A 23,974-nucleotide genomic window follows, 5' to 3' on the forward strand; every position below is an offset into this window, starting at 1 on the left:
GTTTTCCGGGCTGTGTCGCTGTGGTCTGGTGGATCTTGTTCCTAAGGTTTCGCCTGCATCTGTGGCTGGCATCTTCAGAGGTGTATCACAGAGGGAACACACTGTATCCAGTGTTACACACTGTGTTACACACTTCCCTCTGTGATAAACCTCTGAAGATGCCAGCCACAGATGCACCCGAAACATTAGAAACAAGATCCACCAAACCACGGCGACACAGCCCGGAAAACCCACCACAACCAGTTGAATCTGGCTGTGAAAGGCTTCGACAATAGATGGGCAATTGTTCATATACAAATGTATCCTTGTCCCCAAAGAACTCACCTTTCATACTAGAAAGGGAGAATGACTGAGGAAATGTGAGTTAAAAATAGGATGAGATTGGCCTTATGATATGCCTCCGCAATTCTAGTATCTTACTGTTTGTAGCCCCTTCGAAATTAAAACTGGTTTCTATGATAGCATCTTCAAAGTTTATAGTGAGCATATAATGAATGATATACAAAACAGAATTGTTACTTGAGGCACTGGCTGTTTCCGCACAGCCCAATAACAGGGATGGTAAAAACACTGTCCCTGGGGTGCTGTTCACACAGCAGGCAGCAGAGCCATGCTCATGCTGCCCAAGTGGTGTGAAAATGCCGCTTTTGAACCTTGCTCGGGGAGCGAGGTTTTTTAAAAGCAGCATCTTCCACCTGCTGCTGTGTGAATGGCAGTGGGTGGAAGGTGGTGTTTTCCCTGTGCCTGCCCGAAACACCTCCTTACCTCCTCCTGGTTCCCATCACTCTGTGGAGGCCAGGGGACACGCCTCCTGACCTCCGTCCCTGCAGTCGTCACTCTGGCCATGGGGGTGTGTCCCCTGGCCTCCACAGAGCGACGGAAGCCAGGAGGAGGTAAGGAGGCATTTGAGGGGCTGTGCGGAGCATGCTTCACCAGCTGCGCAGTCAGCTGGGTCGTTCGTGCGAATGGCTCCGGGGCTTGCATCGGCATGAACCATGCTGATGCAGCCCCGCTGCTCTGCCCGTGCGGAAACAACCACTGTGTATGTGGGATTTATGAAGAAGCTCTTGTGTGTGGAAGGGTGCGTATGAAGCAGTCCTAGGTGTCACAGGAAGGGAGAGACTGTATGCTTTGATCTCTTTAACGTAATTTTAAATTAAAAACATGAGCAATGTTTGCCGATTGTACTCTGAACCCATCCCAGTACATATTCAAAGAACAGACTATCCAGAAGAGGCATTGGAAGCCTTTTAATGTCAGTTACTACTTCCTCTGGTTAAAAAGTGTGCTAACAACCTTTGCTTTTGTTTAAGCTCAGGTGTACCTCATGTGACTCTTTAAAACACAGAGTTCTTCACAAAGATCTTAATATATGGATAGAAAAGAATTTGTTGAAATTCGGTCATTTCACCAAACAAGACTCTGACCTTTTACAATATTGCAGCAGAATTGGAACATTTGAGAGTGTGTTTTCATTGTCTTTTAATGTAGCTTTTAGACCAGGGGTCTGCAACCTGCGGCTCAATAGGCCATGATTGCAGGGGCTGATGGGATTTGTAGTCCATGAGCATCTGGAGAGCTGCAGGTTACAGATCCCTGTTTTAGACCTATTAAGATTTGGAAATTATTGTTTGACTTAAAAGTATCTGAAGTACTCTTTAGCATTCAGAGTACTTTGTAGAGTTGTTTTCAAAGCCCTGATCTGGATAGCCCAGGTTAGCCTGATCTCATCAGATCCTGGATGCTAAACAGGGGCAGCCCTGGTTAGAACTTGGATGGGAGATTACCAATGAAGTGTAGGATTACTGCACAGCACAGAGGCAGGCAATGGCAACCCCCCCCTGTGTGTGTGTTGTCATGGAAAACTTATGGGGTAGCCACAAGTTGGCTGTGGCTTGATGCCGAAAAAAAAATATTCTGCAAACCCTTATTACAATCATGTAAGATGCGGGTATTTGTGTTGCTGTATTATGAATGTGGGATGTGTTGGGGCTGTCAGATAAATGGATGCCTCAGGCTGCTGTGCTGTGCAAACAATCTCATGTTCTTTGTTTGACTTGTAAGTTTCACTGAAAATTGAGTGAAAATGTATTTTGGCAAGTCTATCTTTGTATTGAAGTTGACACAAAGTTGATTTTTAGTAAATTTTTAGAGATGTTTGCTCTTTCTCAGTGAGACTGAGTTCTGGCATTGGACTTTCAGGGTAAGAAGAAGAATGGGCAAGCTGAAGTCACCATTAGCAGTGACTTGAAATTAGAGAGCCAGTGAACCTTGACAATGTAGTCATGCTTGTAGCTTAGAGGCAGCATATAGTTGGACTGCAAATTGAACTGGATGTTTGCAGGACTTCGCTTGTGGTGACTGAGTTATGGTTGAGAAGGCACATTCATTCTCTGCTTTCAGGAAAATATTGAATGTTTGATTAGTTGCACTCTGCCTGTGCCTTTCTTGTGTTTATCCCCTGAAGGCCTAGAATGTAGCACTCTGATGCATTTCATTTAATTGTTGGTGGGTTTCCATAGCTAACACATTTCGTCTTTGTTGGGTAGATACTTGCTAATGTCTCAGTGCACAGGATCATCGTTTGTATTAAAGGAGAGCACTTTACTTAACTATGCTGTTGATAAAAGCAATGTTTTGTAGCTTGCTTTAAGATTACAGCATTTGTACATGATGGCCAGTACCCTGCCAGTCCACGGATTTCAAAGGTTTCAAACCTTTCTCCAGTCTAAAGAGCCTTTCTTTGATGGAAGAGCCACTTTAGGATTACTAAAACAATGCATCTGAAGTGCAGTGGATGTATAAAATACTTTAAATATAAATTGTTTTCACTGTGAGAATCAAGGTAAAGGAAATTTACCTTACGTCCAGCTTGTGCCAATAGACCTCCTTAGGGTGCCGAGGAGCACACAAAGTGATGTTTTAAATGACAAGGCATCCAGAGACTTGACGGGCTGAGGTGATCGCCATGAGGAAAACTGTTTTCATTCTGAGGTGCTTGAGATATATATTCATAACTGGCTCAAACAGATGGCTAGTTAGTGCATGTAAGATGGTATGTAGCTTCCAGGTGGGTAAATGATGTCTGGTAGGCTGATCCTGAAAACTGGCTCCCTTGAGGAATTGTCTAACATGAGGGTCGACCGGAAGGCTGTGGCCACCTAGGGACAGAACTACTGAAGCAATTGCTACCACCTGTTTCAGAAGCATTGAGGAGCATAGCCCTGAATCAAGATCATCCTGTAAAAAACCCAAGACGTCACCGACCTCTGATGAAGTGGGGTCGACCTTTCTCCAACACCATCTGACAAACACCTTCCAAGTGGTATTGTAGATTTGTTTGGTCAATGGTTACCTAGAAGAGAGGATAGTAGTGGAGACTGCCAAACTATAACCTTTGGCTGTTAGTTTCCACCTCTCAATATCCATGTGGTCAAGTTCAAATGCTCTGGCTCTGGGTGAAGAACCAGTCCCTGGTGGAGCAGGTCCCCGGACTGAGGAAGAGAAAATGGTTTGCATACCGACAGATGTAAAATGTTGACAAACCAGGGTCTCCATGGCCACCAGGGGGCCACAAGATGATCTCTGCTTTCTTCTCCCGCAGTTTCTGTAACAGCCTGGGGATGAGTAGAATGGGAGGAAACACATATAGTAGACCTGGAGGCCACCTTGAGGATAAGGCATCCGTTGCCTTGGCTAGAGGATGGTAGAACCGGGAGAAAAACCTGTGAAGTTGAACTTGGAGGCAAAGAGGTCAAGAACCAGGACACCTAGGTGTTGGGAGATCAGTAGGAAAATCTCTTTCTTTAGGAACCACTCTCCCGGATGTATTAATTGCCAACTCAGCCAATCTGCCTGACAGTTCTGGATCCCCTGAACATGTTCTGCTTGGAGAGATAGGAGGTGGAGTTCCACCCACCTGAGGATGGATACCATCTCCTTCTGGAGTCTGGAGGACCTGGAATCTCGCTGTCTGTTTAAATATGTCTGTCCCGCTACATTGCTGGTCCTGACCAGTATGTGTTTGCCCTCTATCTGGTACTGGAATTGGTGCACTATTAACTAGATAGCTCTCAACTCTAGAAGGTTTTTGGAAAGGAGACCACACCCCTTGTACAGGACGATCCTCCATCACTACCCCCCAACCCGAGATGCTTGTGTCTGTAAAGACCTGAATCCAGTGGACCTGATCCAGAATTATTTCCCTTCATTCAGGTTGAGGGGACTGGTCCACCCCAGAAGACTTAACTTGACCGGGTGAGGAACAATCAGTGACAGGGAGATCTTGCTGGTTATTTGAGGCTGAAAGGAGCGGAGGAAGTTCTGGAGAGGTCTGGAGTGAAACTGCCCCCTCTGAATTGCCTTGGAGCAGGCTACTAGAAAACTCAACAGGCTGGTCAAGGAAAGGAGAGAGCTCTTTTATTTCTTCATGATGGACTGTATTTTGGCCCTTAAGGCCCTTTGTTTCTCCATAGGGATGAACAGTTTGCATTCAGACATGTCTATCCAGAAGCCGAGGTGTTCTAGGCGCCAGGATGGAGTTGGGGACTTTTCTTGCGATTGATCATAAAACTGTGTTGCTCCAGTTGTTGAGCAAGCTCCTCTAGATCTGATCTGATAGGATATCATCTCAGTAAGGATGCAGTCGAAGTCCCCTCTCTGAGAATCACAACCAGGTTTTGAGAACTTTGGAGAATTCCCTTGGAGCTGTTCAAAGTCTGAATGGAAACTCTCAGAATTGAAAATGGTCTTGTCCTACACCAAACCAAAGGACACGTCGATGTCCTTCGAATATGGGAATATGCAGGAATGCTTCTGACAAGTTGATCAATGTTTAGAAACTCGTTTGGTTGAAGGGAGACTGCTATGGCCTGTAATGTCTCCATTCAGAAGTGGTGTGAGAATTTATAGAATTCTGGAGGGTGGGATCTGTGCGTATGGAAATTTAAAAACGTTTGATCACCTCCCCCAGTGCCTTGAAGGCTGCAGCTTCTTGTCTATTAGCAACTGAACAAACTTGATGATCATCTGCCTGTAAGTAAGACCATTATTTGTGGCCAAAGGACTGTATTTCTTTTAAATAATGAAGTCACAGATGTTCTTGAATAGACAGCTAAATTTCTTCGCTCTGTAATTCTTAAACGGTCTTAATTTTATATTATCAGCACTATGGTTATTTTAATGTCAACTGTTTTACACCTGTTGTGCCCAAGTCTTTTTTTTTAAATAACCTGGTTTAAACTTATATGCCAATAAAGGTTCCACATTGATTCATTGATATTTGGGCCCGTCAGTTGATAAGGTCGATGTTTCAACATGCTGAGGGAGAGGGAAACCTCCCAAGCATGAAGAAAAAAGTAGTGTTTTGTTAATTTTTTAAAAAGAGACCTCTCCAAATGGTCTATTGATAAATAAGCAAACATGACCTTTAGATTATTGAGAGCATTTATAAGTCAGTTGCCAGAGAGCAGTTATAAGTCAGTTACAGTTATAAGTCAGTTGCCAGGGGAGGGGCTGCATTAGCCTGCTCAGGATGCTGTTTTTAGTTCTGTAAGAGGGGGGGGGGGTGTTGGTTTGACTTTGCAGACATTTTTCTCTTTTCACTTCCACTCATGCACTGTGGATCCCCAGCCTTTTCCAAGTAGTTTTAAGTACCCTGACCAGTGGGGCTCTGTAATCATAAGATCTAAAGATCGCCCCACCCACCTCCCTCAAAAAAACCAGCATTACCATACAGTGATTCTCCTCAAAACTTTTGAAAGGAGATTACTATAAAACTATACTGTGCTCATTGGGAGTAACTCCCCCAAATGTTAGAGTTGCCAGCCTCCAAGGGGGGCCTGGAGATCCCCCAGAATTACAATTGATCTCCATCCTGCAAAGGTCAGTTCCCATGGTACTTTGGAGGGTGAAGTGTATGGCATTATACTCTCGCTGCCATTTCCCCTGCCGCCCAGCCCTCTTCAGGCTCTTCTCCCAAATCTCCAGGAATTTCACAGCCCACAATCAGCAACCCTACAGGCAGCTGCTCCTGTGGAAATACTTTCTTCTGTTTTGAGAATATAGGATCAGGTCAATGTGACCATGGAAGTGATTTGTGAGAGGTTATTAAATATGGTGGAAAGTAACCTAAATCAGATTCAGTCAAAAGGCATACATTGGTTGGCTATCTTCTTTTAGTGGAAAGTTTAGGAGCTCATTGGAGAACTGCAATTTAATATTTTTTATTTTTCTGTGGTCTTTGTGGCCTTGTAGCTGATAGTTAATGAGGGAATCAGTGACATCTCTGTTTGTGAGACCTGAAAGCACAACTTATAATGCATTTGTCCTCTTAAATTACTTGGGGTGGGAAAATAGGATTCCAGGCTAATCTTATTGGAGAATCTATATCCAAGTAATGATTCAAATTGTCTTTTAAAAAAAGAATGCAACTAGTAAAAATGTAATATGGTATTAAGCACCAATGCTTTAGGAATTTGCAACTTATTTCCAGTTTCAAATTGACATATCTTCTTTTAACGTCATGTTGTTTTGTTCCCCATTCAAAAGAAAGTACAATAACTTTTTCTAGTCTCTGTTTTTACATTGCTAATAATTCTTGTAATTTATACCTATTTCTCTTTAGATATATACCCTTTACATTTTCATGAGTATCACCACAGTCTTGAGCTGACATGGTATGAAAAGAGAAGATTGGCTTGGAAGGCCACTTGAATTTCCAGACTGTGTGCAACAGCATTTGGACTCAGTGAACTGCAGCTTTCCAGTGACAATGCCATCCTTGCCCAATGAGGGAGGTAGGCTGACTTATTACAGAAACTTGTGTCTGTCTTTGATTCAGTAATAATTTTGCTTTAAATCCTAGCTAGGCACTGGGCAAACCTCATGCAAACTGAAGCCATCCTCTTACTGATGCAATGTTAGCACCCCAAAAAGGAGGCGAGGAGGAGTAAGATAAGGACAAGAACTGAGCTTATTTGCATGCTGAAACACATAATATAATATCATTTTTGGGGGTATGTACAATGGGAGAGTAGTATATTCCCCTCTGCCCAATAGTTGATGATGTGCTATCCAACCTGAAATTGTGGGTTTGTTGTTAGTAACATGTTCTGATCCAAAACTAAAACGACTATCAAAGTTGTGTGACCAGTCTATAGAAAGACTAGAATTGTTTGTTTTTTAATCTGGAGTACTGTGTTCACTTGTATATTTTACTTGTGAGTTCATTGTAGTGGTTGTTTCATAGAAACACACATTTCTTTTACAGATAATCAAGGAACCTCTTCTCTGACTTTGAATTCGGAACTGTCTTTTGAAAGCACAATAAAGAGAAAAGTCAGAGAGAAGAAAAAACATGGAGTCATCAGTGCAAACGTCTATGGCACAAAATACGAGATCGGTAGCAAGCTGCATGTTCTACTTCTGTTAATATTATGACATAGAAACAAAGACAGTAAAATTGTTTAGCTGCAAAAGCCATCAGGTCAAACTATTATAGAACAGGATATTAGTACTTGTACCTTTCGGAACAGTCACAAGGTCCGTGCCCCTTTATCTTCAGTATTGCTATAGTGCTTCCAAGTGATTTGAGTGTTACAGTCTTGGAAGCCAGTCCTTAGAACCCTAAATGCTTAGACTGGAATGAAAAGACACATGAGAGAGACTAGCCACTTAAAAATCTTTTGCAGCCCTGTTTTCATACTTTTTGAAATGCGTGTTTTTAAGCGGCCTCTATTAAATCATTATAGCACCTAATGTTTAACAAGACTACTCACAGTGCATAAAACTAAGTGTATTGTTAAAATCCATTCATTTCACATTGGTTTGAAACATGACTTATAAAAAACAATGAGTATAAGTCCTGCCAGGCAGCAGAATCCCATTTTGCCTTCAGAGTTAATCGCAGGAAATGTGTTCTGGCATTCAGGAACATAATATAAGGGAGCTATAGCCTGGATTGCCACCAGAATATTCCTCCCATGATTACAATTCAAAGTGCGAGCTCCATTCTCTGTTGAAACCTCTAGTAGGCTTTACTGTGCAGGTTCTTAACACGAAGAGAAATGACACAGAGATTAACCGCTTCCCTTAGTTTCATCACAAGCGGGGACTTGCAACAAAATGTTTTTAAATTCCCTGAATGCCTGACAAAGTCCCATGTGAAACTCAGTAATATTAAGGAACATTTGTTTGTTGATGCTGAGCTTGACTGTTCAGTTGGAGTGGACGGTTGGGGGTGGGGGGTGGGGTTGAGAGGTCAGTATTTTGCTTTCCTTATGAGAATTTTGTGTATGCTTTTCAGATTTTGTGGTTGTGGCATGGAGTCTCCGAAACCCTCAGTCCTGACCTTGACAGTGTCAATTTTCCCATAGTAATTTTGTTGAGGGGAGAAAATGAGGATTTTTAGAGAGGGTGAAAGAGAAGGGAGCCCTTCTTTCTCTGCCAGCTTCTGTGAGGCTCATGCTGTGAGGGAGATTGCTCAGAACTTGTCCTTGGGCAGAAATGCCAAGGAACGTTCTGGATACTTCACAGAGAGGGAACCAGTAGCAAAGTGTTGGCTTTCTTTCAAGTTAACAGCCTGGCCTTGCCCCTGGACTGTGCTTCCTTTTTCCAGGGTTTTGTGGCAGTTAAGGCAGCTCACATGCATAGTCCCATTCTCCTGCATTCTGCAAGGGGCGAGTGTGTTGTCTCCCATAGCAATAGATGAAGGGAAAATGCATTTTTTTCTGCATATTTACAGCTTCCCTTTCCTTCCATTTGTGGCTGTCCTCTTTGTCCTACTTTGATGATTGGCACAAATGCCAGGCTCTTCACTAAAGGGTAGAAGCAGGGAATCCACAGGAATCCTATGGTAGTCTCCACTTCCTCTCCTCTTGCTCTGCCTAATCTTTCCCCAGCTAATTTTTCAAACCCTTCAAAAAGTCTGATTTCTCTCCCCACACTATCCAATCAGTTGGTCCCCCCCTCCTCCAGAAAACTGACACTGTTTTTTGCCAGCCCTGCAAACTAAACTTTCAACCTGGTAATACTCGCTACTTGGAATGTGTAATTCCCAAAACACCCAAGGAACCACTTCTTGCTTGTAGTAAACCTTGTAATTCATGATGGATTTAAGTAGCTGACTTGTCTCAGAGATTCAGTTTAGATCTAAAGATATTGTTTTGGAAGCATTTTGATCAAATAAGAATCTCTTTTTAATTCCCATTAGAAATTCCCATAAAACATCAAAGTTCCATTTTGCTTTCAACATAATTTATAAAATTATAGCTATGCAATAGGCAGATTTAGATATGCAAGTTTAAATAATTCAGTGTATTAAGTTCATAATATTTAATGCTCTGTATGTGAATATTGCTATATGACAAAACATTAACATTTTTTTCTTTAGAGAGTCCTGAACTCTATAGTTCTTGTGATATCTACATACATATATATGTATATTTCTAGTTCGTGTAGCAATAGAAGAGATGGGGTATGTGAAGACTCGTGACGATGATGAGTCTGCAAACCTCATCTGGAGTGATTCTGCTGTGCAGCAGGAAAAGATTGCAGAACTACGAAATTATCAGGTAAGGAAACTTAGGTTGCCTTTCGCTTACCCTAATTCTTCAAAGGGATAAATTAAATGAGGATTCTCTGGCACCTTATGTGATAAAATGCAGCTTCTTTGTATTCATTGCGTGAGAAATATGTTCTGTTCTAGGGTCTTCTGTCCACCATTGATGAATAATTTAGATTGTATTCCCACAAGCCCAGGTGCACATTTGGTTTGATCTTTGTAGAAGTAGATAACACAGATGCCCTATGATCTGGTCAGTTTTATAGTTGCATCACTTTCTGGTCAGTTTTTTTTAAATGGCAATAAAATTTCTTTCTGGAGCATTAAAGCAATAGACTTAGCGGATTCTTTGAATTCTCAGCTTTCATTTAAAAAAAGAAAGCCTCTAGCTCCTTCCCTCATGGAGGTAAAAGGAAAAAAGGATATCTTTGCAAGAGGAGGGGCGATTAACTTTTTTAAAAAATGGAAGCTAAGAGTTCAGAGAACATGCTAAGACTATTGCTTTATTTACCTAGTTATATTTTATTGCTGCTTTTAAAAAAATCACTTATCTGCAGGGGTGGGGAGGAGACTCTGATCCTTTACGTACTATGTTTAAAATGGCACCAGTTAACACTGACTCAGGAGCCATTTTCTTTAGTGTTCTGTTCCCTAACTCTTCACCTGTGCATCGGCTTCCTTCAGTGTTCTGTTGTTAAACTTGTCCTTTAAAAACAAATGTTAAAAATGGTGGGTGGGAGCTGTTTGTGCTGGCTGCTCTGTAGGGAGGCTGCTTCTGTTAATTGATAATACTTGTTGAATGAACTTTGTTTCACATACTATTTAGAAAGGGTCAAGTTAATGCAGTTGGGAGCCATTTTGTTGATCTTTTCTGACCCTTCCACAAGTGCACCAATTGTCCAATAAGTAAAGGGAGAATCGTCAGTGACAACAGATTTGCCAGAAGAGAAAATGTCTCTAGGATTTCTGCGCATTATTGCTAGGCTGCAGGTGCAAAAAGGATTGATGCTGTGATGCTACTGGTGATGCCATTAGTGATGCCTATCACCCTTGCTGGATATTTCTGTTTGTTTGGTCATGTGTGGAATGAATATGCCGGCTCCACAACACAGGGGATTTAGAGAGAAGGACATTTGTGCGGAATTCTTTCTTCAAGCTTATTAAAATGCTTGTATCCAATGCTAAGAAAATCAGAAGTAAGTTGTCCATGTGCAGTAGCCCCAAGTCCTCCTCACAATTTTAGATAGTTCTCTGCAAAAGGAGAATGTTGTTTAATTTCCTTGTGAGATTTGTTTTAAAATGGGTCAGTTTATCAATTATTGTAGTAGAATGAAGGCTGAAACAGACCCATTTGTATGAGATAGCTTCTTAGGGAAATTTGATTTATTTTTAACAACAGATTTCATACCCATACCAGTGGTCTCCAAGGTGACTTGTGTAAAATTAAAGTGATGCAGAAATAAAATATAGAACATTTAATCATGGTATGCTTTTGCTATTGTAACTAGTGATTTATTTTGTGTCAAAAATGTGACCTCCTATCTTACATGTTTATTCTTTTTTTCCTCCAGAGGATCAACCATTTCCCAGGAATGGGAGAGATCTGTAGGAAGGATTTCTTAGCAAGAAACATGACCAAGTAATTAATTTCTTCCATGTCCCTAGCCTCATTTTCATATTTTATATTATTCCTTCAGTTCCATGCATCTTCTGCCTCTCTTCCCATCAAGTCTCCAAATCAGCCTATTTTCAAGCTCACTGCCTCTTCAGTTTCCCTGTGCTTTGCTGCCTAGATTCTCCTTTTCATTCCGATTTCTCTTCTGCCTATCTATCTGCATTGAGTCCCCTACCAATAAGAATAAGACTATGTTTCTTCAGCTTTGTGTGACATTTTTAACTGTTCCTTTCTTGTTGTTCCCTTTTCTTCAGCTTCTGTCTTTTCTGTTGTTCTTCTGCTCTACTCATATTTTTCCCAATCTGCCAATTTTCAGTTTGGTGCCTACCTAGGAATGCCATCCTCCAGCATCTCTCACTATTACAATTGATCGCCAGATGACCGAGATCAGTTCCCCTAACAAAATAGCTGCTTTGGAGGGTGACCTCTATGGCATTATTCCCTTCTGAGATCCCTCCCGTGCCCAAACCCTGCTTTCCCCAAGCTCCACCCCCAAAACCTCCAAGTATTTCCTCACCTAGAGCTGAAAACCCTGTGCCTGCCTTACTCTACCCTACCCTTCTATTACACTACCCTACCCTTCTGTTCACCTCCAAGCCTTTAACTCCCTGCCTCTTCAGTATCTAGCCTCCGCTATCCTCCTTGCTTTCTCAGCCATGACTCTCAGCCTCTCCTGTGCCCAAGTCCCCTGAGAGGCTTTTCTCAGACTGAAATTGCTTTGTTACAAACAGTATAAATTGTCATGGAAATATTCATTGACAAATAGAATGCTCAGGTATTTTTCTGATTTTTCCCTTTCTAATATGTGTATATACAACATTAATTCGTGCTGAGTTTTAACTGTATTTAGTTTCTTGTTTCCTTTTCTACACTTCCACAGAATAAAGTGTCTTTATTTTGTGTTCTTGCTCCACACAATGGTTGTTTGTTTTATCAGTGACCTAGATCGCTAAATGAGTTATTTCTTCACTTGTTTTCATTCCCTTGTTGTATAGCACTTTAAGGCATAGTTTGCATATACAGACGAGTGTGGTGATAGAATACTGTTCATACTGCAGGTGATGGAATGCTTCTTTCTTTGTTTAAAAAACCCTACAAAAACAAAACCAGCTTAGCAATCAAATGATTGGGGTAGACCATTTCCTTCTGCTGTGGCAATTTTTTAAAAATTTGCATAGAGCTTTTTATGCAAAGAAACATCTGAAGTGTCACCACCTGCAATCTCAAATGTTAGAATCCATTCTCTTCTCATTCTCTTTTATGCATGTCCAATGCCTAATTTGTGAATTCATTTTGGGAAATGTATCTTTTGCATCCTGTTGAGACTAAAGGAACAGGTGAAAATATGCAATTGGCACAAGTCAAAATATGGGATAAGAGCGCAGGGCCAGCTAGGCAAGTGGAGATACAGTGTCTCAATGTGTGGATGAGAAGGTGGTGTAAGGCAGAGGGTTTCAGATTTATTAGGAACTGGGTAACCTTTTGGGACAAGGCAGGTCTGTACAAAAGGGACATGCTTTATCTTAACCAAAAAGGAACCAGGCTCCTGGCGCTCAACATTAAAAAGGTAGAAGAACAGCTTTTAAACTGATCCCTGGGGAAAACCCAACAGCAGCTGAGGTGACTTCGATTTGGAATATAGTATCTATGGGTATGCAGACAGAGAGGGAGGTTTTTCTAAATCAACCACATACAAGCGTGGAACATAGCAAAGTTTGGATCTGTCTGATTTTTTGGGGGGTTTTTGGGGTTTTTTTTCACATTTGGGCCTGCTAGGGGCACATTTTTAAAGTTAGCGGCACCAAAATTTCAGGGTATCAGAAGACTGTCCTGATGATACCACCCAAGTTTGGTGAAGTTTGGGTCGGGGGGGCCAAAGTTATGGACACCCAAAGGGGGTGCCCCATCCCCATTGTTTCCAATGGGAGCTAACAGATGGGGCTACCCCTTTGAGGGTCCATAACTTTGGTCCCTCTGAACCTAACTTCACCAAACTGGGGTGGTATTATCAGGACAGTCTCCGGATGATACCCTGAAATTTTGGTGTCACTGGCTTTAAAAATGCACCCCTGACAGGCACCTCAGGAAATTGCCCAAGATCCTTCATTGTAACCAATGGGGGATTTCTGAGTGTGTAAGTAGGCTGCACATTTTTTAAGACATAGGCACCAAACTTTCAAGGTGGCTCCAGGAGGCCCTCCTGGTAATAGCATGCAGTCTTGGTGAACTTTGCTTCTGGGGGCAGTGGGAGGGGGTGTGTTGAGAGTGTTCTGAGAGAACTCAGCCAGCAGGCTTCACTTGCAGGAGTGGGGAAACAAAATAAGCCTTCTGGGGGCCCATAAAATTGAACCCCCAGAAGCAAAGTTCACCAAGCCTGGATGCTATCACCAGAGGGCCTCCTGGAGCCACCTTGAAAGTCAGTGACATTCTGACAATGTGGCTGGGAGCATCGGTTCACAGAATGGAGTTCAGCTACAAGCTGTCTTGCCCTGTATTTTGTGACTACTTTTCCATCCCACTGTTACCTTATACAGTTAATATGTTCATTCATGCAAATCAAAGCTATACCAGAACAAGGAGACAGAGATTCCCAGACTGTTACTCCCTCTTTCAGTCTGTGTTTATGTCCCAGGTGCCTAGTTTGATTTTGCTCATTTCAAACAGAGAGTCTTCTGTTCCTTACAGGCATGCAGTGTAAACTAACTGAGGTTTGTTATAATAGCTCTCCGAAAAGGGTCAGTTGCTTTCTTTTACCCAGCAATGTGCTTGTGAATCATTTTACTAAAGCCTCTCAAACTGATGCTGCCTGCTAAAACAGCAGTGTATTAGAATAGGTCTTGAAGTGAATAGAGGAGACCTGAATGGTTCCTTTATAATATACTTGAGCAAAACCAGAAAACCTGGTCTGGCCATTGTTATAACATGTAATTCTGTTAAGCCAAATGAGGAATAAAATAGTGGTTTCTAGGTTTTCAGTTATTTATATGCGCTTGTAATGTACTTAACGTTGTTCTAAAATTGTGTTGCCCCTCTAAAAGGAATTTTATAGTAATATGTAAGCAGGCACTCAACCCTGGGGTGATGTAGAACCTGATGTAATAGGGTTGCCAGCTCCAGATTGGAAAATACCTGGTGATTTTGAGGGGGGAGGGTCTCAGGAGGGCAGGGTTTGGGTAGGGGAGGGACTTCAATGGGCTGTGATGTCATAAAGTCCACTTGCCAAAGTGGCCATGTTGTCTAGGGGAACTGATTTCTGTCACCTAAAGATCATTTGTAATCCCAGGAGATCTCCAGCAATCAGCTGTATGCCTTTTGACTGAATTCTGGGTTACAGAATTAACAACGCAATAAAGACTTGCTTTTGTTCTTCATTTACACCCGTCTTTTTCTCCCCTTCTCCACTTGAGACTCAAAATAATCCTAAAAGGTAGGTTAGTCTGAGAGCGTGTGACTGATTTAAGGTTACCCAGCAAGCTTCCATGGCAGGATGGGTCTCCCAGGTCCTAGTCCAACACTAGACCATGCTAGATTACAGATTAAGAACTGTGAAATAAATAGTTTATGCACAGACAAAACTACAGCACTATTTGCTTTACAGAAACACTGTCAACAATTGTCTGTGAGCTTCTCTGAAATGTGAAACAAATATGAATATGGTATGATCTCTTAGAATACTTTGAAGCATACAAAGTTGAGTCTTTGACCTTGTATGCATGTTGATGACTTATGTACATGAGCTTAAGAGTGTCTCAGGGCTTTTCATGTTACGAATTCTGTGTGTGTATGAACTGTGGGTATGTGTAGTTCCTTTCCAATATACTGAATGCAGTGTTGATATTTTTGGGTTACAGGAATCTTGAACATAGTAATAAACTATAATTATTGTACTTTCTGAAGTTTTTGTTAAATAGTAAACCAGCGGGTTTTGTAACAGACTTATCTATTGTACCAAGATCATGATGTTCTTGACACCAGTCCTTACTTCACATATGAAGCTTCTGTAACCAAAATGAACATATGGAAGCAATGGGAGTTCTACATGTCTCTAGAATCATAGATTTGGAAGAGACCACAAGGGCTAGCGAGTCCAACCCCCTGCCATGCAGGAATACATAATCAAAGCACTCCTGAACAAAGTGCTGTATTTAATGTGCCTTTATGTGAACATTTCTTTTAATGCCCCAAACATTGGGCACACTAGGAAACTGGATTACATCTGGCAGTTTAAGTGAATGGAATGTATGATAACTATATGTGTAGGATATATTCCCCACCCCCCATTAAAGGATAAAAAACCAGTGGACATTGGTAAACAACATAATAGCACGTGTGAAAATTCTGTCCCTCAAGATTCTCATACAAATAGGGTTTCCAGATGTGGTATTGGAGTTACCTGGAGATTTGGGGGAGGGTGGAATTTGGGGAGGGAAGGGGAAGGACCTCAGGGTATAATGCCATATTTCCCATCACCCCAAAGCTGCCATTTTGTCCAAGGGAACTGATCTTGGTCATCTGGAGATCACCTATAGTAGTGGGATGTTGGCAACCCTACATGCAAAGGATATATTTAAATTAAATGTAATGTATTGGGGTGTATCTGTGCATGCTGGTATTAATGCAAAATGTTTATCCAAATTTTTCTCTCGCTTTGTGGTAAGTTCTGTTATCGTTTGAAATGTGTTCTGTCTGGTGTCCATTAACTGTTTGTGACAATAGATATAATAGAGGTGTACCTTCTAATGACTTTGATGTTCAAGGTGATTTCACTGGCACCTATGGAGCATTGAGGGGATCAGTCTGATATGGTCCAACATTGAAATAGAGCATGGTTTAATCTCAAATAATTAAAATATTATTCTTATGATTCTCTTGTTTTTCAGAATGATCCGATCTCAGCCTCTGGAATATAGCTTTATTCCCCGGACATGGATCATCCCAGCAGAATATACGCAATTCCAAAACTATGTAAAAGAACTCAAGAGAAAGCGCAGACAGAAAACCTTCATAGTCAAGCCAGCAAATGGTGCCATGGGACATGGGTATGTGCAATATTAAATAATACTGCTTATGTGGTAATTAATCTTGAGTTTATGTTTTTATTTTCTTCTTATAACTTTCATTTTATAACAGTATTTTCCTATTGAAAGAAACCAACAAAGTACCATGTACTGTTCATATAATTGTAAAATGCTTAGCAAAAGTTCACTTGCACATAGTGGTCTGATTTTTATCTCTAGCTAATAGTGTTATACCTGGGATCCTGTTTATTGGTTAAAGTTTTGTGCTATTTATGTTATTTATTTCTGACTCATCTCCCTAGTGGGGACCCGGAATGGCTCAGAACATTCTCCTCTTCTGCACTTTATCCTCATAATGACCCTGTAGCTTAGGTCAGAGTAAGAGTAAATGACTGGCCCAAGGTCACTCAGCAGGCTTCTATGGCAGAGTGGGAATTTGAACCTTGGTCTCCCGCATCCAAATGTGACCATATTGGCCAGCACTCTTATTTCAGTACTAGCAGTAAAGCTCATTGTACAAAAAAAACAGTGGGCTTTAGAAAGCTATTGATGGGTTAATGGCCCCTACTGAGGGGACCAACCTGTCCTGCCTTTCCTTTTCACTTGGCCCTGCAGTTTACCACAGACAATGAAAATGAAGTATAACTATTCAATGGGGAAAAAAGCTTACTTATAGATTCCCCCTTCACCCCACACATGGACAGGCTCCCCTAACTCTGCAAACAGGCTCTCCCTTGTCAGATTCTCCCTCCCCCCAACACACATAGACAGGCCCCCTGACTTTGCAAATGGGCTCTTCCAGCTACGTTGCAGCTTGACACAGTTCGTCCTGTGTTCCCGGCCAGGATGTTCTTCAGAGTTCACCATAGGGCCTAGTCCTGGTAGGGAGAAGCACACCGTGGAGTGGAGGAGAAGAGTAGGACTGCTGGGACGTGCTACAGGAAGGGCTGCTGGGAAGTGCAGTCCTTGCCCCTCCAGGAGTAGGAATCTGGGCCCTCCCAGCTGGGTGAGGGCTACATTTCCCAGCCACCCTAATTTTTCTGGCTCATCATTAGGAATACACTGCTCAATTACATAATAAGCTATAATATCATTAATATACTTTATAAAAGATTTACCAACAAAAATTATTAATTTTTCTGCAATGCAATGGTAGATGAAATCATTGTCCATCTTAATTAAGGAAAGTTTAGCTAGTTTGCTTAGGCGGTATTGTTTTAGGTAATATAAAACATAGGCTGATTCCGCATGGGTCAAAAACAGCAATGTGAAAACGGTGTGAAAATGGTGTAAGCGGGTTTAAAATGGTGTAAAAGGGTTTAAACTGTTTTCACACTGCTGTTTTTGGCCCATGCGGAATCAGCCTCAGTTAATGGTCTTTGTTAAAGAAAATGTGTGAGCTAAAAAGCATTTTGAGGGCCTAGTTCAGTGAAAACTAGGGTCGCCCACCTCTGGGGGAGGGGTGTCTGGAGATCCCATGGGATCGTAACTGGTCTCCAGGCAACTGAGATCATTTTCCCTGGAGAAAATGGCTGCTTTGGAAGGTAGACATCATACCCCTTAAATGTCTCCCTTCCCCAGGTATTTCTCAGCCTGGAGCTGGCAACCCTGAAGGTTGTGATAGGGCTTTTTGTTTGAAATATACTAGAAGTAATTTTACCCCAAACTGGTGTGAATTCAACTATTGAAAACAGGGACATTTACCAGACACAGCTTTAATATATTATATGCAGCCCTGTAGGCAATCCTCAACAGGGTAAATAACAGTCTCCCGGTCTATTTGCGAAAACAGTGTGGGGGAACAGGACCTCCTCACCCCATACCATGGTCCCTATCAGAATCAGGCTCCTGTTCTGCTTCTAAATAGAGCTGCCACCAGGAACTTGCAGCTGTAGTATGGCTTTGTATTTTAAAATTAATTAGTTTTAACCTTATTGTATGGCTCAAGATTTCTGGCTGAAGGAGCTTTGTTAATAAAGTAAAATAGTATGGTTGCAAATCCCCATAGAGAACTCACGCAGGAAGAAATACACAGTTTGGTCTTGAAACAAATTGCACATGTAAATATCTGTACTGAGAAAGTCATGATTCTGGTGAAATGGTTAGTTGTAACAGAAAATATGTTTTCAAAGGGATAGCTCAAGTTTTAATTCACTTTTTGTGGTGGTGTGTCTTTTTCCCCATCCCCTTTCAAACCAGGATCTCCCTTATAAGAAATGGAGAAAAGCTGCATTCTCAAGAGCACCTCATAGTCCAGGAGTACCTTGAGAAGCCCTTTCTTATCGAAGGTTACAAGTTTGATTTAAGAGTGTACATTCTGGTAACTTCCTGTGATCCATTAAAAATATTTTTATATCATGATGGACTAGTGAGAATGGGTACAGAGAAGTATCATGCTCCCAGTGACTCAAATCTGGTAAGTGAATGTTGGGTTAAAAAACCTTCATAGAATAGCACTAAATTTCTTAGCAACTAATGAGTCTTTCTATTAGTTGGAAAGTAAAGTGATCCTTTCTGTCTAAAGGTAAGTTGTGTTGCTGCCACCTGCCTTTACATTTGATTCCTACCAAATTGGATTAAAAATATATGAGTCCCTTCATGCATGCAGTACTTACTCTGAGGCTGTTTGGTCCATAGTGGGATCTCTCCACATTTCTCAGTTTACATGCAAGGAAGTGCCTCCTGGTTCCTCCGAGCCCAGCAGCCATTTTGCCTTCCCCTGCTTCCAGGTCTGGAGGTTGTATGGGGCTTTTTTCTTTCTTTTCTTTTTTGAGTTGTTTTAATGATCTGTTGCTTCTGTGATAGATTGAAAGCATCAACATTAAAAAGAGTTTGGATTTTTACCTCACTTTTCTCTCCTGTAAGGAGTTTCAAAGCGGCTTACAAACTCCTTCCCTTCCTCTCCCCACACCAGACACTTTGTGAGGTAGGTGGGGCTGAGAGAGAGCTCAAAGAATTGTGACTAGATCAAGGTCACCCAGTTCACCAGATAAGAGTCCACTGCTCATATAGAGGAGTAGAGAATCAAACCTGGTTTTCCAGATGAAAGGCCACTACAAAACTACAAAAGCTCATCAATCTGCCGGAAATGTTGGCAAAGTGAGGAAATACTACTCTACTTCACTTTCCTTGCACAGGCAGGGAAACATTCACTCTTTGCCTGCTTTTACAGACTGCAGGACTTCTCTGATCTGTGGTGGGGTGAGTTCAGGTGGGGAGAAACATGTGCACAACCAAGAATCAGACCCGAAGGGAATGTACGCTCAATGCGGAGTAGACCACAAGTACATAAATGGCCTGAAGTACATAAATGGCAGTGTAAAAAATCATTGTATGCAATTGTAGTTCGAGCTTTCTTCCAGTCTAGTGGTATTCCAGTTTTCCCTTGGCTTTGTATTGGAACCTTTGCTGCATATCAACAACTATATCCTTCCCTTGATGTGGTTCAGATTAATAATTAACACATTCATAAAGATAGCCTACATAAGAGGGCATGACCCTCTTAGGAGGGTCTTAGTTGTTGGACACTATCTGTTGTATATGTTATAATTTAGAACGCTGCATTTTAATGGGGCTTTTAGGAGCTTAATGTGAATAGAGCCTATTTATTTCTGGTTGTAAATTGGTTATGTTGAATTGCTCTATCTGTTATTTTTATGTTGTACACTGCCCTGAGCCCTCTGGGGGAGGGCGGTATGTAAACTCAATTAATAATGATAATGATGATGCCCCTAAATGTGCGAGTCAGCTGCTTCCCAGCATCCCATCAAAACAGAGTATGGCATATAGGTCTAGTTCGGTTTTGAAAGCTTAATATGTGGAACCATGTCAGATAAATAAATGAACAAAACAAAGTTGCTCCAACCAGTTATTTTAATGAGTAAGCTTATACTTGTGTCATCAAACTTTTCCATATCAGATGTTTAATCCCAAAAATGTTGACTGACATGTTAAAGTCCTTGTGACTGTTATGTAGACTTCTGATCAGGCCTGTGCTGGGAGGTCCATACTAGGAACTTAATTTCCATGCACCCAAACAAACCCAGTTGGGATCAGGACCATGGTATGTGAGGAGAAATGGCTTAAGCAGCTCCCTCTGCACAATTTCCTGAATCAGAAATGGCTACAAGGAGCTGCAGTTTGCCTTATTGAAAAATTGTACATGGTAGCCTTCAGTATAAATGTATGTTTCTCCTCATGGCCAATAGCAGCTCCCTGGGGTTTTTCCGTATTGGAGAAGCAGTGCAGGGGGGACATTTAAGCCCCTCATTTATACTCTGAACACCTGATCTGAATCAGGCTGTGCATGTTTGGGAATGAAATTGCCTATTGGTAACTCCCAGAACATATCTGTCAAAAGTCTTCAAGGGGGAGGGGGTTATGTGAATTTTATAGTGTGTGAATTGATTGCTAGCCAATATTTCTCTGTTTGTTATGGTTTCTAATTATAATCCCCCGTCCCTCAGATATTGTAAACTAGAATAGTAGATATGGGGAGAATAATCCTGACCCTTTTGGCCAGAGACAGCATGAATAAAACATATGGGTCTACATACTTCTTGATTGTTTGAGGTTGGCATCAAACTCCAAGGGATAACTGTGTGTACCTTGCTCTGATTAGGAGATCATGTGGATAAGACAGTGTTGGATAGAATCAGTGCTAGACTAGGCTGAACAGGACAGGCAATTTTTTAGTTGTGGAATACATAAAGGGAATGTTTTCTTAATTTTGACAACAATAACTTGCATGGTAATAATTATCATGCATGGCTCATGCACCTGCAAAATCAGCATATAGATTATTATAATCCAATTTTTTAAATAAACAAATAATTTAGGCAGATAAGTATTGGCTTTCCCATGTAATATGGAATTGAGATTTTCATTTCTGCTGCAAGTTAGCAACAAATACATGTTGCTTAAATTTGCCAGATTTTTATTTTGGGGGGAAAAAGAAGGAAGAGACAGAATTCAGGCATAACAACTTCCTGTATCATGGAATTTAACCACGCTGTTTTGTTTGCTGTGTGCACACAACTTTTCTGCAGTCTGTGGTCCAGTGAATGTATATAATCTAATCTGACAAAATATTTATTTTACTTTAAGGAGATAAGTGGGCTTAATTCCTGTGAGTTCTGACTTCCAATATGTTCATCTTTTTGCTGGACTAAGAAAAAAATACTGCATGCATAACTCTGAAACTTTGGAATATGATGTCCATTTTACACATAGGTTTTTTGCTATAGATATCCATGGTAATGGATTGTTAAATCACTATTTTGTAGCCATTAAGTATAAATGATAAATTGTAAAAGTCTAATCCATTTTCTTGGCTATGCTCAATCATGTACCCATCTCCTGTTTTATAATGTCATCTACAAACTTTCTCTCCATTTTCTATTGATCAGGGTCTCTCTTCTGTCTTTCACATTTAGAGCCAGCTATATATGCACTTGACGAATTATTCTGTAAATAAGCATAATGAACGTTTTGATCGGGATGAAACTGAAGACAAAGGCAGTAAGCGCTCTATAAAGTGGTTTACTGAGTTTCTACAAACAAATCACCTTGATGTTTCCAAATTCTGGAATGATATTTCAGTAAGAGACAACTAATATGCAATTGCTGTGTTTATTTGCATGTTAGCATATTATGCGTTCCCTTCCCTTCTCAATTTGGTCTGGAATCTAATCCAGTTTTTGATGTATAAGCATGTGCGTTTATAAATTTGCCAGACCTAATACAGGGCAAATCTCATGTTGATTTATATTTTCATTCATTTATATCCTGACTTTATCCCCAATAGGGAACCAAAGCAGCTTATATCTTCCCTTCCTCATGACAACTTGTGAGATAGCTTAGGCAGAATGTGTGTGCCTGGCCCGTGGTCACCCAACTAACTTCCATAGCAGAGTGGGGATTCAACCCTGGGTCTCCCAGATCCTAATCTGAAACTTGAACCAATACACTGATCTTTGATCATGAGCATAGAAAGTTCTATCGTGTTTGCAGGGCAGAGAAATAATTATTTCATGTCTTGAGGGAGGGAGTGTGGGGGTTTTATTGCTGTCTGTTACTGTTGCTATATAGTTCCTATTGATAATATTTATCGTTTTAATTGTATATAGGTTTTAATGACTTACTTTTAATATATTATTGTATTTGCTCACCATCCTGAGCCCTTTAGGGGAGGGTGGTTTAAAAATCTAAAATCTAAATAAATAAAAATGGCCAAGAATTAGATTGTTACAGGTCAGGGGTCGGGAACCTGCGGCTCGAGAGCCGCATGCGGCTCTTCTGCCCTTGCACTGTGGCTCCACAAGCCGAGCCGCCAGCCCCATCCTCACCCGCCCTGCAGGCAGCAGGGCGGGTGCATCCATCACCTCTCACCTGCCCCATTGGTTTGGGGCAGGTGCTTACCTGGTGGCTGGCCAGGTCGAGCCGCTGGCCCCATCCTTGCCCGCCCTGCAGGCAGCAGGGCGGGCACATCCAGGCGCTTCTGAGAATGAGCGGAGTAAAAAGGTAAAAAAACCCAATATATACAGTGTTATCTTAATTTTAAATGTAAAAAAGCATTTGCGGCTCCGTGTTTTCTTTTCCGTGGAAAAAGGGTCCAAATGGCTCTTTGAGTTTTAAAGGTTGCTGACTCCTGTTCCAGGTGAATCATAAATGAACTGCACAAAATAACACATTGGCAGTCCCCATTAAATCCTTACATTAATTTGTCCCCAAGGGTGTTGTGATTTAGAATGGAATCAGCTATTGGTTAGATTTTCTAAATTCAGTTGGATCCATCTGGTTTCTACATTTGAATGTTAACTGTCTGTGATCTAAAAAAAAGTGTAATTCTGTTATCCTTGTTGTTTTGTGCAACCCCCAGGAATTAGTGGTGAAGACACTCATAGTAGCAGAGCCGCATGTCCTTCATGCTTACCGAATGTGCAGACCAGGACAGTCTCCAGGAAGTGACAGTGTTTGCTTTGAAGTTCTGGGGTTTGATATTTTGTTAGACAGAAAACTCAAGCCATGGCTCTTAGAGGTAAGTTGTTTGAAAAATGAGTTTGAAAAACGTGAAAGAAACATTTCTTCAATAATATCCAGTCTGTCCAATACAATGAAGGGAAAAAGGTCAGCTGTTGTTCAAAACTTGATATTTGGAACTGACAGCTGGTACGTATGTTAAACAAAAGCTGAAAGAATGCTTGATAGACCTCAATTTTCAGAGGCCACGTACTTCTGAAAGTCTTTTTGTGTCCTAGCAGCCATGGGGGGCAGGTCATGTTGCACTCTTGCTTTGTTAGGGGTTTCCTAGAATCAGTATACACTTGTAATCTCAGCAGCACATATTTGTCAAGGTAACACAATTTTACCCTGAAAGATGGGCTTGCCATGAGTTTTTCTTGTGAGTTGATTTTGAACTAGGAGCTTCATGCTCACCTTTTATAACTCATAAAACAGCCAAACTTAAATAACTACAATGTTTAACAAATCAACCTGTGAAAGGACCCTGCCCTACTGGCATTAGTAGCCCGTGCCATCCACCAACAAGGTTCTCTTCCTTACGATGCTTGATTTTCAGCACATATCACAGTAAAGGGGATTTTGAATTTTGTCATTCTCTGATGCTTTCCTACAAGCAACGTCCCAACTTGGCATATTTCTATTTTATTTATGAAATCGATGATCTCTTCTTTCTCAGAAGAGATAAAAGTAGTTTGA

At 41.2% G+C, this 23,974-nt stretch overlaps 1 protein-coding gene across 4 annotated transcripts in view; it reads left to right on the plus strand.

Annotated features, from left to right (window-relative positions):
* TTLL7 (tubulin tyrosine ligase like 7) overlaps positions 1-23,974 on the plus strand; it is a 75,525-nt gene that overhangs the window by 9,218 nt on the left and 42,333 nt on the right. For 3 of the 4 annotated variants that reach the window (XM_048496591.1, XM_048496588.1, XM_048496589.1), the window contains exons 2-9: positions 6,626-6,797; positions 7,271-7,402; positions 9,451-9,572; positions 11,134-11,201; positions 16,118-16,276; positions 18,455-18,671; positions 21,691-21,855; positions 23,136-23,294. In XM_048496591.1, the coding sequence (XP_048352548.1) occupies positions 6,680-6,797; positions 7,271-7,402; positions 9,451-9,572; positions 11,134-11,201; positions 16,118-16,276; positions 18,455-18,671; positions 21,691-21,855; positions 23,136-23,294 (1,140 nt within the window). In that variant the 5' untranslated portion in view covers positions 6,626-6,679. Of the gene's footprint in view, positions 1-6,625; positions 6,798-7,270; positions 7,403-9,391; positions 9,573-11,133; positions 11,202-16,117; positions 16,277-18,454; positions 18,672-21,690; positions 21,856-23,135; positions 23,295-23,974 lie in introns of all 4 variants that reach the window. The other variant, XM_048496590.1, reaches the window with a different exon arrangement.

The sequence above is a fragment of the Sphaerodactylus townsendi genome, linkage group LG05 (assembly GCF_021028975.2).
Source record: "Sphaerodactylus townsendi isolate TG3544 linkage group LG05, MPM_Stown_v2.3, whole genome shotgun sequence".
NCBI classification, from domain to species: Eukaryota; Metazoa; Chordata; class Lepidosauria; order Squamata; family Sphaerodactylidae; genus Sphaerodactylus; species Sphaerodactylus townsendi.